The sequence below is a fragment of the Quercus suber genome, unplaced genomic scaffold (assembly GCF_002906115.3).
Source record: "Quercus suber isolate HL8 unplaced genomic scaffold, Cork oak 2.0 scaffold_1135, whole genome shotgun sequence".
Taxonomy (NCBI): domain Eukaryota; kingdom Viridiplantae; phylum Streptophyta; class Magnoliopsida; order Fagales; family Fagaceae; genus Quercus; species Quercus suber.
The window spans coordinates 73,962-86,669 of record NW_027070538.1 but is presented as its reverse complement, the minus strand read 5'-3'; the positions used below and the strand labels follow the sequence as shown (position 1 = coordinate 86,669).

The 12,708-nt window shown below is 32.8% G+C and overlaps 2 protein-coding genes across 2 annotated transcripts in view; both read left to right on the top strand.

Annotated features, from left to right (window-relative positions):
• The first annotated feature begins 16 nt into the window (after positions 1-16).
• The window catches only part of LOC112016890 (uncharacterized), a 48,143-nt gene continuing 35,451 nt past the window's right edge, over positions 17-12,708 (top strand). The window contains exon 1 of the mRNA XM_065769386.1: positions 17-102. The gene's annotated coding sequence lies outside the window, so the exon portion shown is untranslated. The remainder of the gene's footprint in view (positions 103-12,708) is intronic.
• Positions 6,499-7,091, top strand: LOC112040615 (S-locus-specific glycoprotein S13-like). The gene is made up of 2 exons (XM_065769383.1): positions 6,499-6,663; positions 6,729-7,091. Exons 1-2 carry the CDS (start codon positions 6,499-6,501, stop codon positions 7,089-7,091), a joined length of 528 nt encoding a protein of 175 aa, XP_065625455.1.

The following is a 12,708-nucleotide window of genomic DNA, read 5'->3' as shown; positions in this document are numbered from 1 at the left end:
AATCATTCATGTGGACTCATAAAAGAGAAAGACCGGCGATTGTGTCTTGCCGACACCGACACCGGAGACGACATCATCACCGACTTCATCTTGCTGTCGACTGTGAGCCACTTCTCTCTCTCTCCTCTGTCTTAGAGAAAGAAACCCTAATCTTGACTCTCAATTATTTTAAAATTTCTGTTTGGTTTTTTGATAAAGAATAGAAGGGTTATTTATTTAAAATAGTCAGTGTTTTTTGGGTTTGCAATTGTTTGGTTTGATTTAAATATATAAAAATATTTTTTAGGGGTTTGTTTGGAATTGGGATGATGATAAAAATGTTTAATCCTGAATTAATTTATTTTATACATTGTTTCTGCTGGATGATTTACCTTGTATACGAGTCCAAAACCCCCTTCACCGAGCTTGTTATTGTTTGAAAAGTTGTCAATGGAGGTGGCCATGGTAGCTAGGCTGAAGAATGGGACCTCTAAGTCTTTACTTTGGCCTTCAGTGTTCTGGTCTATATATCGTCACATTGTTGTCCATTTTTCTAATAAAAGCAAGATGTCTTCACATTATACAAAAGAAACTAGAATATGACAACTGTGAAATTCGGTTTATTGACCCATCAATTAAATCAATTATATGATCCAAAATGTCAAGATTAACAACCAAAATGCAGAAAGTCATCAAGTCTTATTGCAAAATAATTAAAAAATATAATAAAAGAATGAGACACATTATATGAGGCCAAAATGAGCATTTGCCCCTTTCGCTCAAAAGATGTAGCAAAATGCCGATGTTCTAAAACTATCTAGCAAATTGCCCCTGTTCTAAAACTCAATTTTTAGAAAATCAAGTTTCAATTTAAAACTCAATTTGATGAAAATCGAGTTATTTGGAAAAATTCATATGGAACTTGAGTTCCTTGAATGGAACTCGAGTTCCATAAATTTTTTTATTTTTTAAGTTTGATTGCCTATAACTCAATTTTCTAAAAATCGAGTTTCAATGTAAAACTCAATTTTTAGAAAATCGAGTTTCAAAATAGGAGTATTTTTTGCTAGATAGTTCCAAAATATAAGCATTTTGCTACATCTTTTGGGTGAAAGGAACAAAAGCCCATTTTTGCCCATGATATGATACTAAAGTGAAAAATTGATGGAGAACTCACGAAAAGGGAGAACCACTACAACAATGACTTTTCCTAACTAATGGTAACCTATTCTGGTCCGTTTGGATACAGTTGAAAACTGAAAAATACTGTAACAAAATAATTTTTAAATGTATGAATAGTACCATGAGACCCATTTTTAATGAAAAAGTGGTTAAAAAGTGAAATTTGTGGGTCCGTAAATAGTGCACAATGTGCACTGTTCACGAAAAAGTCAAACTTTTTGTCTCTGGAAACGCTGGAAAGTAAAAAAAAAAAAAAAAACAAAATGCAAACGCATTTGGGAAGCGCAAAACGCACTTCCCAAATGCACACTAACTAAGGAATCCATTATAAAAGGACTTTTACAATCTTGATAAAAACTTTTGTACTTACTCTCTACAGTCTCTAGAGATAACTCACTGTTGTGATCACAATAGGTTTAGCACTCTTGAGATTCTTCTATGAATCCCTTCACAAACGATACGTTCGTGTCAAAAAAAATAGAAACTCTGGCTCACTTTAAGGTGCCTCCTTGAATATTTGATCTAAAATGAACTCATATGAAGAGAGGCTATGTGGTTTCAAACTAAGGATCACAAATTTTTTATAGAACTAGAATGATTTTCTCATGAAGCTCATGGGATGAAAGAAATAGGTTCTCTCTAACTAGATCTGACATTTTTCCTCTCTACCCTCATTGGAATTCGTGCATAAGTTTATTTTAGTAGGTGTTTACATGTCTATTTCTACAATTCTCACTTAGGTGAGCCTCGGGCTAGAGTTAGGTGGGGCCTTGCTTGAATGCGCTTTAATGGGCCACTAAGCCCACATGTTTTAACTTTCTTGAAAGAGTTCATAAATTAATCCTTATTTTACATCAAATAAATTACAATAAAAAAAAATTTACTAATGTCCATATTCTTCTTTGGGTAAAATACTATTTTATTTCCTAGACTACTAAAAGTTTGTTTTTTATTTCTAAATTTTAAAAAATTAATTTTTCAAACCCAAACTATTAAAAAGTTCATCTTTTATTCTCAAATTATTGAAAATATCTCACTTAAAATCCTTAAATTTGAATTTTTTTTTTTCATTCCCAGATAAACTACTGTAAAATGATTTTTTTTTTTTTTCCTTGTCTTTGTCTCAAAACCATTGGAAAAAAAAAAATGGGATGAAAGAAATATGTTCTCTCTAACTAGATCTGACTTTTTTCCTCTCTAACCTCACTGGAATTCGTGCATAAGTTTATTTTAGTAGGTGTTTACATGTCTATTTCTACAATTCTCACTTAGGTGAGCCTCGGGCTAGAGTTAGGTGGGGCCTTGCTTGAATGGGCTTTAATGGGCCACTAAGCCCACATGTTTTAACTTTCTTGAAAGAGTTCATAAATTAATCCTTATTTTACATCAAATAAATTACAATAAAAAAAATTTACTAACGTCCATATTCTTCTTTGGGTAAAATACTATTTTATTTCCTAGACTACTAAAAGTTTGTTTTTTATTTCTAAATTTTAAAAAATTAATTTTTCAAACCCAAACTATTAAAAAGTTCATCTTTTATTCTCAAATTATTGAAAATATCTCACTTAAAATCCTTAAATTTGAATTATTTTTTTTTTTTCATTCCCAAATAAACTACTGTAAAATGATTTTTTTTTTCCTTGTCTTTGTCTCAAAACCATTGGAAAAAAAAAATCCTTAAAAATCTTAGAGGAAATTACACTTTATCACCCTAAACTATGCACCAGATTACACTTTACACCATAAACTATTATACTAATCACACTTTGCACCCTGGTGTTATTTTTGTTGTTATATTTGACAGAATTTTACTGCATGTGACAAATCAAACACATGTTTTTTGGCTTAGATTGAACAAACTTTAAAGTCTAAAACACCATTCTTCAAAATCAATTAAAACAAAAACCAATTTTTTTCTACACGCGTGTGCCTCTTCCCAAATTCAGATTCTTCTCACAACCTCAGGTCCCACCCACCCACCTCACCCATCGTCCCATCCCTCTCTCTCTCATATTTCAATTCCAATTCATTGATTTTAGTAGCAATATCACTATTTAATTGCAAAGGAGCACAAGAGGACTTGACAATTAGCATAAACCTTAGAAGATCTTTGATTGTCAATAGTTGGGTTTCACTCATATCTCTGCAATGACAAATTATTTGCTTGATTTCTTTGTATTGGTCTATGTTACTAAAATCTTGGATAATTTTGTCAATTTCCAATGAGGTAAGAATTTCAATAGATTTATTGTAATTGTGCTCTGCCACTCCAAGCTTCTACGGCAAAATCTATAACCTCATCTACCAAACCAAGAATGTCCATAAGCAACCCCATACAACAATCTAAGATCCATTGACCTCTTCTTTGATATCCTCAACTGTGATTTTTCTACAAAAGAAAGAAGACCACCCTAAATATAGAGTTTTCATAAATCAAAAACAGAAAAACAGAGAACTTTGTGTGGAATTTTGGTTACCAGGTTTGTAGATTTTTATAAATCCTATCCCACAGTCAAACAATGCAATAGATGGGTATGAAGATCAATGACATGATCAGCCAAAGGCGCGTTCTATGTCCTCTCTCTCATTTTTCAAGTTTTGACTACGCTGTCAACAAAACTTGCATGTTGATTTCCTACACCAGCAATACTTTCCATATGGTCAGTTTAGAGTTCCTCTTTTTGTAATTTCTGCCTCTATTCTCGTCCTTTTTCTATCTTCGTTTTCTTTCATGGATCTTTCTGGCCAAATAAAGAACAAAAGAAAGAAAATTTGAGTTTTTTCTTTCTCTTTGGACGATGGGTGAGTTGGGTGGGTGGGACCTGAGGTTTTGAGAAGAATCCAAATTTGGGGAGACAAGAGATTTGGAAAAATATGGCTTTTGTTTTAATTGATTTTGAAGAAGGGTGTTTCAGTCTTTTAATTTTGTTCCATCTAAGTAAAAAGCATGTGCCAAGCACATGCAGTAAAATTCTGTCAAATATAACAGCAAAAGTAACATCAGGGTGCAAAATGTGATAAGTGTAATAGTTTAAGATGCAAAGTGTGCAAGAGATTTGGAAAAATATGGCTTTTGTTTTAATTGATTTTGAAGAAGGGTGTTTCAGTCTTTTAAGTTTGTTCCATTTAAGTAAAAAGCATGTTCCCAGCACATGCAGCAAAATTTTGTCAAATATAACAGCAAAAGTAACATCAGGGTGCAAAATGTGATAAGTATAATAGTTTAAGATGCAAAGTGTGCATTCGGATAGTTTAGGGTGCAAAGTGTAATCTGATGCATAGTTTAGGGTGATAAAGTATAATTTTTCCTAAATTTTAAGGATAAAAAAAAATTAGGGAAAATAACAAATTTTTGATAAAATTTAAGGACCATAATAATATTTTGCCATTCTCCTGATATGTCCTTTAAATTTCTCTTTTGAATTAGAATCAACCTCAATTGTATATGCCAGTAAGCTCCCTTCCAATGTTTTACTTTTCATGCAATTAGTTAATTGTAGCATCGAATTTAATTTCTTTGCCTTCAATATGCATGTTTTAAATTCTGGACGTAGATTAACTTATCGAAAGTAACTGAGTCCCTTGAGGATAGAATGAGACCCAACGAGCTATGCAATTTTTTCATCGAATAAACTCACTTCCTATAAGTACTACAAGTGATTCAAGTTCGCTCACAATCACGGTTTATTGACATTATTTGTCTTGCGTAATTCTTTCAAGAAGCTTATGCAAATTTTCTTCCATAGCACGATTTTTTATTAAGATCAAATGGCTATACACCACAGTTTTTTGTTCATCATCTTATTAGCTGCTATATACGATTTTAGATTAAATCAAACAATCTTGCAATATTTTTTCCAAAGTAGGCGAAAGTAATATTTCCTCTTAAGTTTGTCCTCTTGCAAATGCAGTAGGGAATCGAGAGCACCCCCAAAACTACAGCAATGGCAACCACAACTACTAATATCACCTTCATCTTTTGCTTGTCTTTCACTTCTTCACAGTTGAATTTACAATAGAAAAGCAAAATTAGTTTAGATACAGCAGACTTTAATGCAATAAAACAAATGGAAACAAAGATCTTAGTTTGGATTGCACATCAAAATNTTTTTGCGCAATTAATGCGGCAGAAGTTAGGTAAAAGTCCCTCTTTAATGCGGAGGTAAAAGATCTTCTTTCTTCTTGCACATCCCAGAAGCTTCCTGTGGTCACTAGCGTCTCTTGAAGATCGTACACTGATATATTGTGCTCCAGACAAGCTAGTGCATTCCTTTTCCACAGGAGTCGGTTGACTGTGGTATATATCCAACTCTGTCTTCAACATGATGACATAACTTTCAACTCTTTCATGGATTGTCTCCTTTCGGGCTTTCCCCTCATCCTAAAGGCCAAGCCCAACTATTTTCCTATGGCCCAATAACTTCCTGGGCTCTAGGCCTGAATAGAGACTATTCCACTCCCCACATTAATCTATGTGACTACCTTAATAAAAATGTTAAACATCTTGACTTGAGAATTACAAAAAGTTGGATTCAACAAAAATAAGAATAATGTTACATTTACAACATTTTCACAATAATTTTACAACAAATCTAATGTGGTAAGTTGTTACTGATTTTAATTTGGGCTCAATATTGATATTATTTTTTTACCAACCAATAATAGCTTTTTGCATAAGATTTATTGTAAAAATATTGTGAATGTAGTATTACTTCAAATAATTTACTATTATTCCCCTTTATAAAATTTAAAAAATTGAAATAAATAATAAATATTAGCCCAAATAACAACAAACATAAACCAAACAAAAATAAGATAAGATCAAACAACAAGTGATTTAATTATTCAACAAAAAGCTTACTATAAAACAAAAAGATAAAAATCACTAAACATTAAAATTTGTAACTCGTTCAACCTATTTAATAAAAATAATCTCTAATTTAATTTTTTTTTCTAAAAAATGGTACTAAGAAAAATATTGTAGTTTTCAATTCTTCTTGATAGTGATGATAATTATATTATTTTTGGCTTTGAAGTCACACAAAATTTACTCTCCTTAATGACTTGACTCACAATTGTAGCAAATATTTAAGTTATTACTTTATTAAATTTTGTATAATTTAAATTTCTTAATAATCACCATAAAAAAATTCCTAGAGCTCTTGCTTTGTGCCAGTCACATGATTCACATCCAAGGCCACAAATAGTTGGGTCCAAGACCAACTACCAAAACTACTCGGGTCAATGTATGACCTTCAATTCTATGTTATAGCCCTTGCTCACCATAATGGGTCTAACTAAAATGTTGGATTAGAGTTCTAAGAACAGAAAGCAATGGACATCTTTGCTTTTGGGTTATTGAGTTCCAATTTGCTTCTTTTCTCCTTTGTATCCTCGGATACTGCTGAAGTATTACTTAATCCCAATCCCTCAGTGACAGTAAGGGCACAACCTTGGTCTCTAAAGATGGAGGCTTTGTCCTGGGGTTCTTCAGTCCAGGTAATCCCAATAACCGTTACATGGGAATTTGGTATAACAATATCCCAATTAGAACGGCTGTTTAGGTAGCAAACAGGCGTAATCCAATCAACGGCTCCTCTGGCGTGTTGATGGTAAACAACTATGGTAAACTTGTTCTTCTCAACCAGAATTCGACTGTTGCTTGGTCGGCAAATTCGACAAAAGAGGCCAGGAATCCAATAGTACAGCTTTTAGATTTAGGAAATCTAGTATTAAGAGAAGAGAATGAAGAAAACCCAGAAAAGTATTTGTGGCAAAGCTTTGACTATCCTTCTGATACTTGGCTACCAGGGATGAAGGTTGGATGGGACTTAAGGACTGGTCTGGAAAGGCGCCTAACTGCATGGAAGAGTCCAGATGATCCATCTCCAGGAAAACTGAGTTGGGGAATTGAACTTCATGAATAACCTGAGATAGTCATGAAGAAAGGCTCCGATAAGTTCTTCCGGACTGGCACATGGAATGGCTGTGTTTTCAGTGGTGTACCGGAGTTAAGGGCCACCCCGGTTTACGACTTCAGTTTTGTGTCCAACAAGGACGAGGCATACTTCATGTTCCACATGATTAAAACGTCTTTAGTCCCAAGAGCAGTTATGAATCAAACTCAGTATGAGCACACATATGGGTCGATGGAAAATGGAAGCAGTACTTATATTTACCAAGAGACAACTGTGATGCTTACAATTTATGTGGGGCTTACGGAAATTGTATCATTGGTGAGTCACCTGCCTGTCAATGTGTACAGGGATTCAAGCCTAAGTCACCAGATACATGGAACCCAGACGAGTGGTCTAAGGGATGTATACGCAGTACCCAATTGAGCAGCCAGGATAAAGATAAAATTGTAGTTTTTTGGGTACAAATTGCCAAATACCACATATTCTTGGGTGAACCTACGTATGAATCTTGAGGAATGCAGAGTGAAATGTATGAACAACTGTACCTGTATGGCTTATTCAAAACAGATATTAGAGATGGAGGAAGTGGCTGCGCCATGTGGTTTGGGGATCTAATTGATATTAGACAGATTGCACTTACCGGGCAGGATGCTAATAGTCTGCGCCAGGATATATATATTCGAATGCCTACTTCAGAGAAAGGTATGGGCCTATATTCTTCGATGCTCTTTTATTCGTATTTTGATGTGCAATCCAAACTAAGATTGATCTTTAGATATCTTTTTGATCGACCATCTGATTGTGATTGTTGAACCCTCAAAATCAATTTTATGACAAGTGATGAATGAGTTAGTGAATAAAATACAACCATGTTTCTAAGTATATGAAATAACCATCTTGCCATCTTTTATGGTTAAATTATGAATGCAAAATAGGGTGTCTACAAATTAAGAGAATGACTCGAAAACCGTGTAGGAAAAGATCTAATGAAAGGAGATGCAATGACCTTGTTGGAGAGAGAGAGAAAATTATGAGGAAAAAAAAAAAGTATAAGCTACCGTGCCTCCTAAATTTGGATTAAGCTCAATAGTATAATCTTATTTTGCCTAATAGGTACACAAATACGTGGGTATTTTTTTGGGGTTCATTGGGAAAATTTTGGGTCTTACTATTTTAGCACATCTAAATCCGGATGCTCCTTTGACTTTGTTTTTTGTTTTTTTTTTTTTTGTTTTTTTAAAACTAACACAAACTTATAGTTAGCCTAACCATAATTAGAAAAGTTTTGGGCTAAAATGCAAAACTCAACCTTTACCTTTACTTTCATTCATTTCAATCTTTTAAATTTTAAGTTTATTTAATTAAGAATTTTTCATCAATTTTTGTTAAATTGTATGATTAATTATCTAATTATTTTTCTTCAAAAATTTTAAATTAAAAAAAAAACAAATAGTGGTTGAAAAATATATTTCAGAATTTTTTTTAATAAAAAATTTTAACGAAAGTTGACTAAAAAACTTTAATTGAATAAATTTAAAAATTAAATAAATGAAATAAATTTTGACAAGTTTTATAATTTTAGTTTTTTTTTTTCAATCCTGAAATTACCCGAGTTAGATTTTATTTATTTATTTATTATTTAATTTAGCTTTGAAATAAGGTGGCATATTTTAGACCTTATATTTATTTAAGAGGACACTTTTCATTTTCACATTAAACGTGGGGGAGATCCAAAATTATATCAGGGGTGATAAGAGTTGACGTGTACACGGAAGGTGGGTAACAATGTAATTTCAAAAACGCCAAACGCGGGTTGTACTGTAAGCCACTAGGCCCGATTCAATGCATTTCAAAAAGATCATGGATTTTACCTGAGCCAGCTGTCCATACGTCACATAATGGTGAAAATGTTACTGATTGTGTTTCCGATTCATATAAGCTCCTAATTGGTACCAATGACTTTGCGTTAAGATAAAAATTACCCCCACTCACTCTACATTAATTTATACCTTTCATTTGCTTGTTTCCAGTTGAATAAATAACCCATCCTAGCAATACTGTTAGTACACGTAGCGCACACAAAAACACACTTTACTACCATTATCTTACATAGCAAACTCTGAATTGTAGAAATAAAATTGCGAGTCTATGTAACAATGACACTTGAACAATTATAGTCAATTACGTGGACAATTATGGCAGAATGTGTGTTTGTTTAGTATTGACAAGGAGCTTGCACTATCGCGTATTGACACGGCTACTGACTTCCTATACCTGTGGACAGCGACAGCATTCGTGGCCCTTTACATTCCACGTACATTTCAAAAGGATCATGGATTTTACCTGAGCCAGCTGTCCATACGTCACATAATGGTGAAATGTTACTGATTGTGTTTCCGATTCATTTAAGCTCCCAATTGGTACCAATGACTTTGCGTTAAGATAAAAATTACCCCCACTCACTCTACATTAATTTGTACCTTTCTCATTTTTTTACTTTTTTTTTTATATATTTAATAGTCCAGATTGAAAGTTGTTTTTCTTTTTTTTAATCACAATCACCCATTACTATTACATTAGGAGTGCTGAACTCAATCCAAAATTTAATAAGAAGCTAAATTTTTTGTCAGTTTTGTACACCATTACCGATAACTTAGGCAAAATGATTAGGCTTCAAACCTGATAACCTTTATCCTTATAGTGTGCGTTTGCGTATTACTTCTTCAGCATTTGCGTTTGGCTGGTCCTATGGTACTGTTTATGGACTAGTCAAGTTGTGCAAAATGCGTGAATAGTATTTTGGTTGTTTAAAAAATATTTTGTTATAGTGTTTTTAACAATAAGTTTTCAGTTTTCAACAAATAAGCGATATTTAAACACACACATAGTTTTAAGATCCATTTATTATGGAGCAATGTTGGTAATATAGCATTTTACACAACTTTTACTATGTGATGAGCTATGAGTAGTAAAAATGTACACCCACATGGATCTACAATTTTTTCTTCAGTGCTTATGTCTCACTACATGACAAGTTTGATAAAGGTTGTGTAAAATTTTGTGATAATTGCTCTCTTTTATCTTGTTTACGTTATTTTTTAGGTTGTAACTATGAAATATATTAATTTTAAAAATTAATACACCTACTAAGAAATAATTATTACATCCCTTTTAGAGATGAATGGTTATTTTAAATATTAGTTATTCATAAAGAATGATTATTCATGTAATAAAAACATAATTAAACTACTGAATAGCTAACCCATAGGAATAGCTCTTATATTACATTGTCTATTATAGTTTACCAAACATACCCTAAACTTTTTGTGTGTATGGTAAGTTTGCTTTGGACAAGACACTGAAAGAGAAGGGAAAATGTTATGACATCTTCAATTTATGGTTCAAACCCCAGTACTATCTACACATCAAAAAATAAGAAGGAAGAATATGTAGGTTTCATTTGAATTTAAACTAGTGGTATAGTAAAATAATAATAATAATAATTGAAAGTTCTGAGTATGATTCTCTTATAAAGTCTAAGCCTCATGGAATTTTGTTTTTAGTTTTTCCATTCCATTGTGTATGCACATGCATTTTATGATTATCTACCCACACAATTATTAGAAAGTGTGCTTAGTTCATATGCTTTTTGAAAAGTCGTTATTCAAAATATTCTATCATTTTAAAATTTGAAAAGTAACTATAAGGATGCAATTTGGATTTCTAGCCCAAGCGATGAATGAACCTAGGCCCAAAAAATCCAATACAATGAATTTGTAGAGAGTGGGTTGGAAAACTGAGTTTTAACGAGTTGGACAACAAGTATAATGAATTCAAGTGACAAGAAAAGGAAGATAAACTGATTTAATCTAAAGAAAATCATCCTCGGCATAATCTGAGGAGATTAGTTTTTATATATTTCTTTCCAATTTGATTACAAAGTCTGCTATTAATGGCTACAATGTTTTTCTCTTATATTTCTGATCCCTCTCTCTCAGAGTCCCCTTTCCATTTTATACTATTTTCTCCTTTTCATCTCCACATTTCACGTGCAAATCAGATTGTAGGTGTTGATCCTTGTCCCATCAGCACCTTCCTAAAGTCTTTAGGTAATAGTAGTAAGGCTGAAAGTTACTGTTCAAGTATCATTTCCTCATCAATGTGGCCAGAGAGTTAGCTGCAGAGCATTTAATACAATGGTAGTAGCTTTCCCTTGAGATATTTCATGACCTTTCTCTATCCTGTTCCTTCCTAATACTTATCCTCATTCATGAAACGATCCAGAATGTTATTTTTGATGGCAGACCGTACCCTCTGACCTCAGCTCTGCTCAGCCGTGGAGGGATTCTTCTTCGGACCACCTTTTTGGACGACCTTAACCGGATTTCACGTCTTCACTTACTAACACGGTTCATCATGAAAGTGTTTACCCATCCTCGGATTATTTAACATCCTTGGATTGGGCCAGGAGCCCAATATATACATAAATATGGGCTCTTGAGCCTAACACCCCTACAACTACTATTATAGAAACACTATTATTAATTTAAAATATAGCAAAATTCTTCTTTTAGATTGTACGATACAGTGTAAATTTATATTATATGCAAAAAAAAAAAAAAAAAAAAGTGGCAAATATTATATACATTTGTAAAAAATATACAATATTATGGGGTTGCTAGAAACAAGTAACTTATAAAAACAATTAGTAGACAACTGGTGATTGGAACTTGATCTAGGACAAACAAAACAAACAGGCAATCATAGTTGTCAAAACATGACCGTAATTGTGAATCGATTTTTAATTTTACTGTATCGTATTGTATCATGTATAGTAAGATATGCAAACACCTAATAAAAAAATTTATAGATATGCATATAATAAGGTATATTCATTATAAATTTAAAATATTTTCTGATATCAACAGAAAAGTAAAAGGTTATGGCCCCCAAGAAAATATGACCCTCCACTTCTTTCTAGGAACTCTACTTACTGCTTTAGTCCAATAGATAACAACCAAATCCTCAAAATAAAATACTAGCTAACTCTCCCCATTTTTCAAAATAATTGTTGTAATGTCAATTCAATAGACAATAACCTACACACTCAAAATAGCATCTTTTACCATCCATTTTCAAACAAAGGGTCCGTTTGGATAGCACTTATTGTTCTGAAAGTTGCTAAAAACTGATTGTTGCTGAAAACACTGTAGCAAAATAATTTTTAAATGTGTGAATAGTATTGTGGGACCCACTTTATAATATAAATATTCGTGAACAGTGCACGCACAGTACATGCACAATGAATTTGTCGCCCAAAGTCAAAAAGACGGCCAAAAAAAAAAAAAAAAAAAAAGGAAGAAAACGTGAAACTGAAAACGTGCCGCAACTTAACGTGCTATCCAAACCCATACAAAATTTACTTTTTTCCCATCCTTCTCAACCTCAAGGAGCCCACCTATGGGATTCTCATGATAAATACCAGCCCCATGTCTTTCCTCTCATTGTTTATTGCCTCTAACACTTTAACTCGAAACAAATAAACTCATTTCATCTAGAACAAAAATATGACCATATTTGCCTTGAGTTCTAGCTTCTCCTTGCTTTTTGTTTTTTTTTTTTTTTT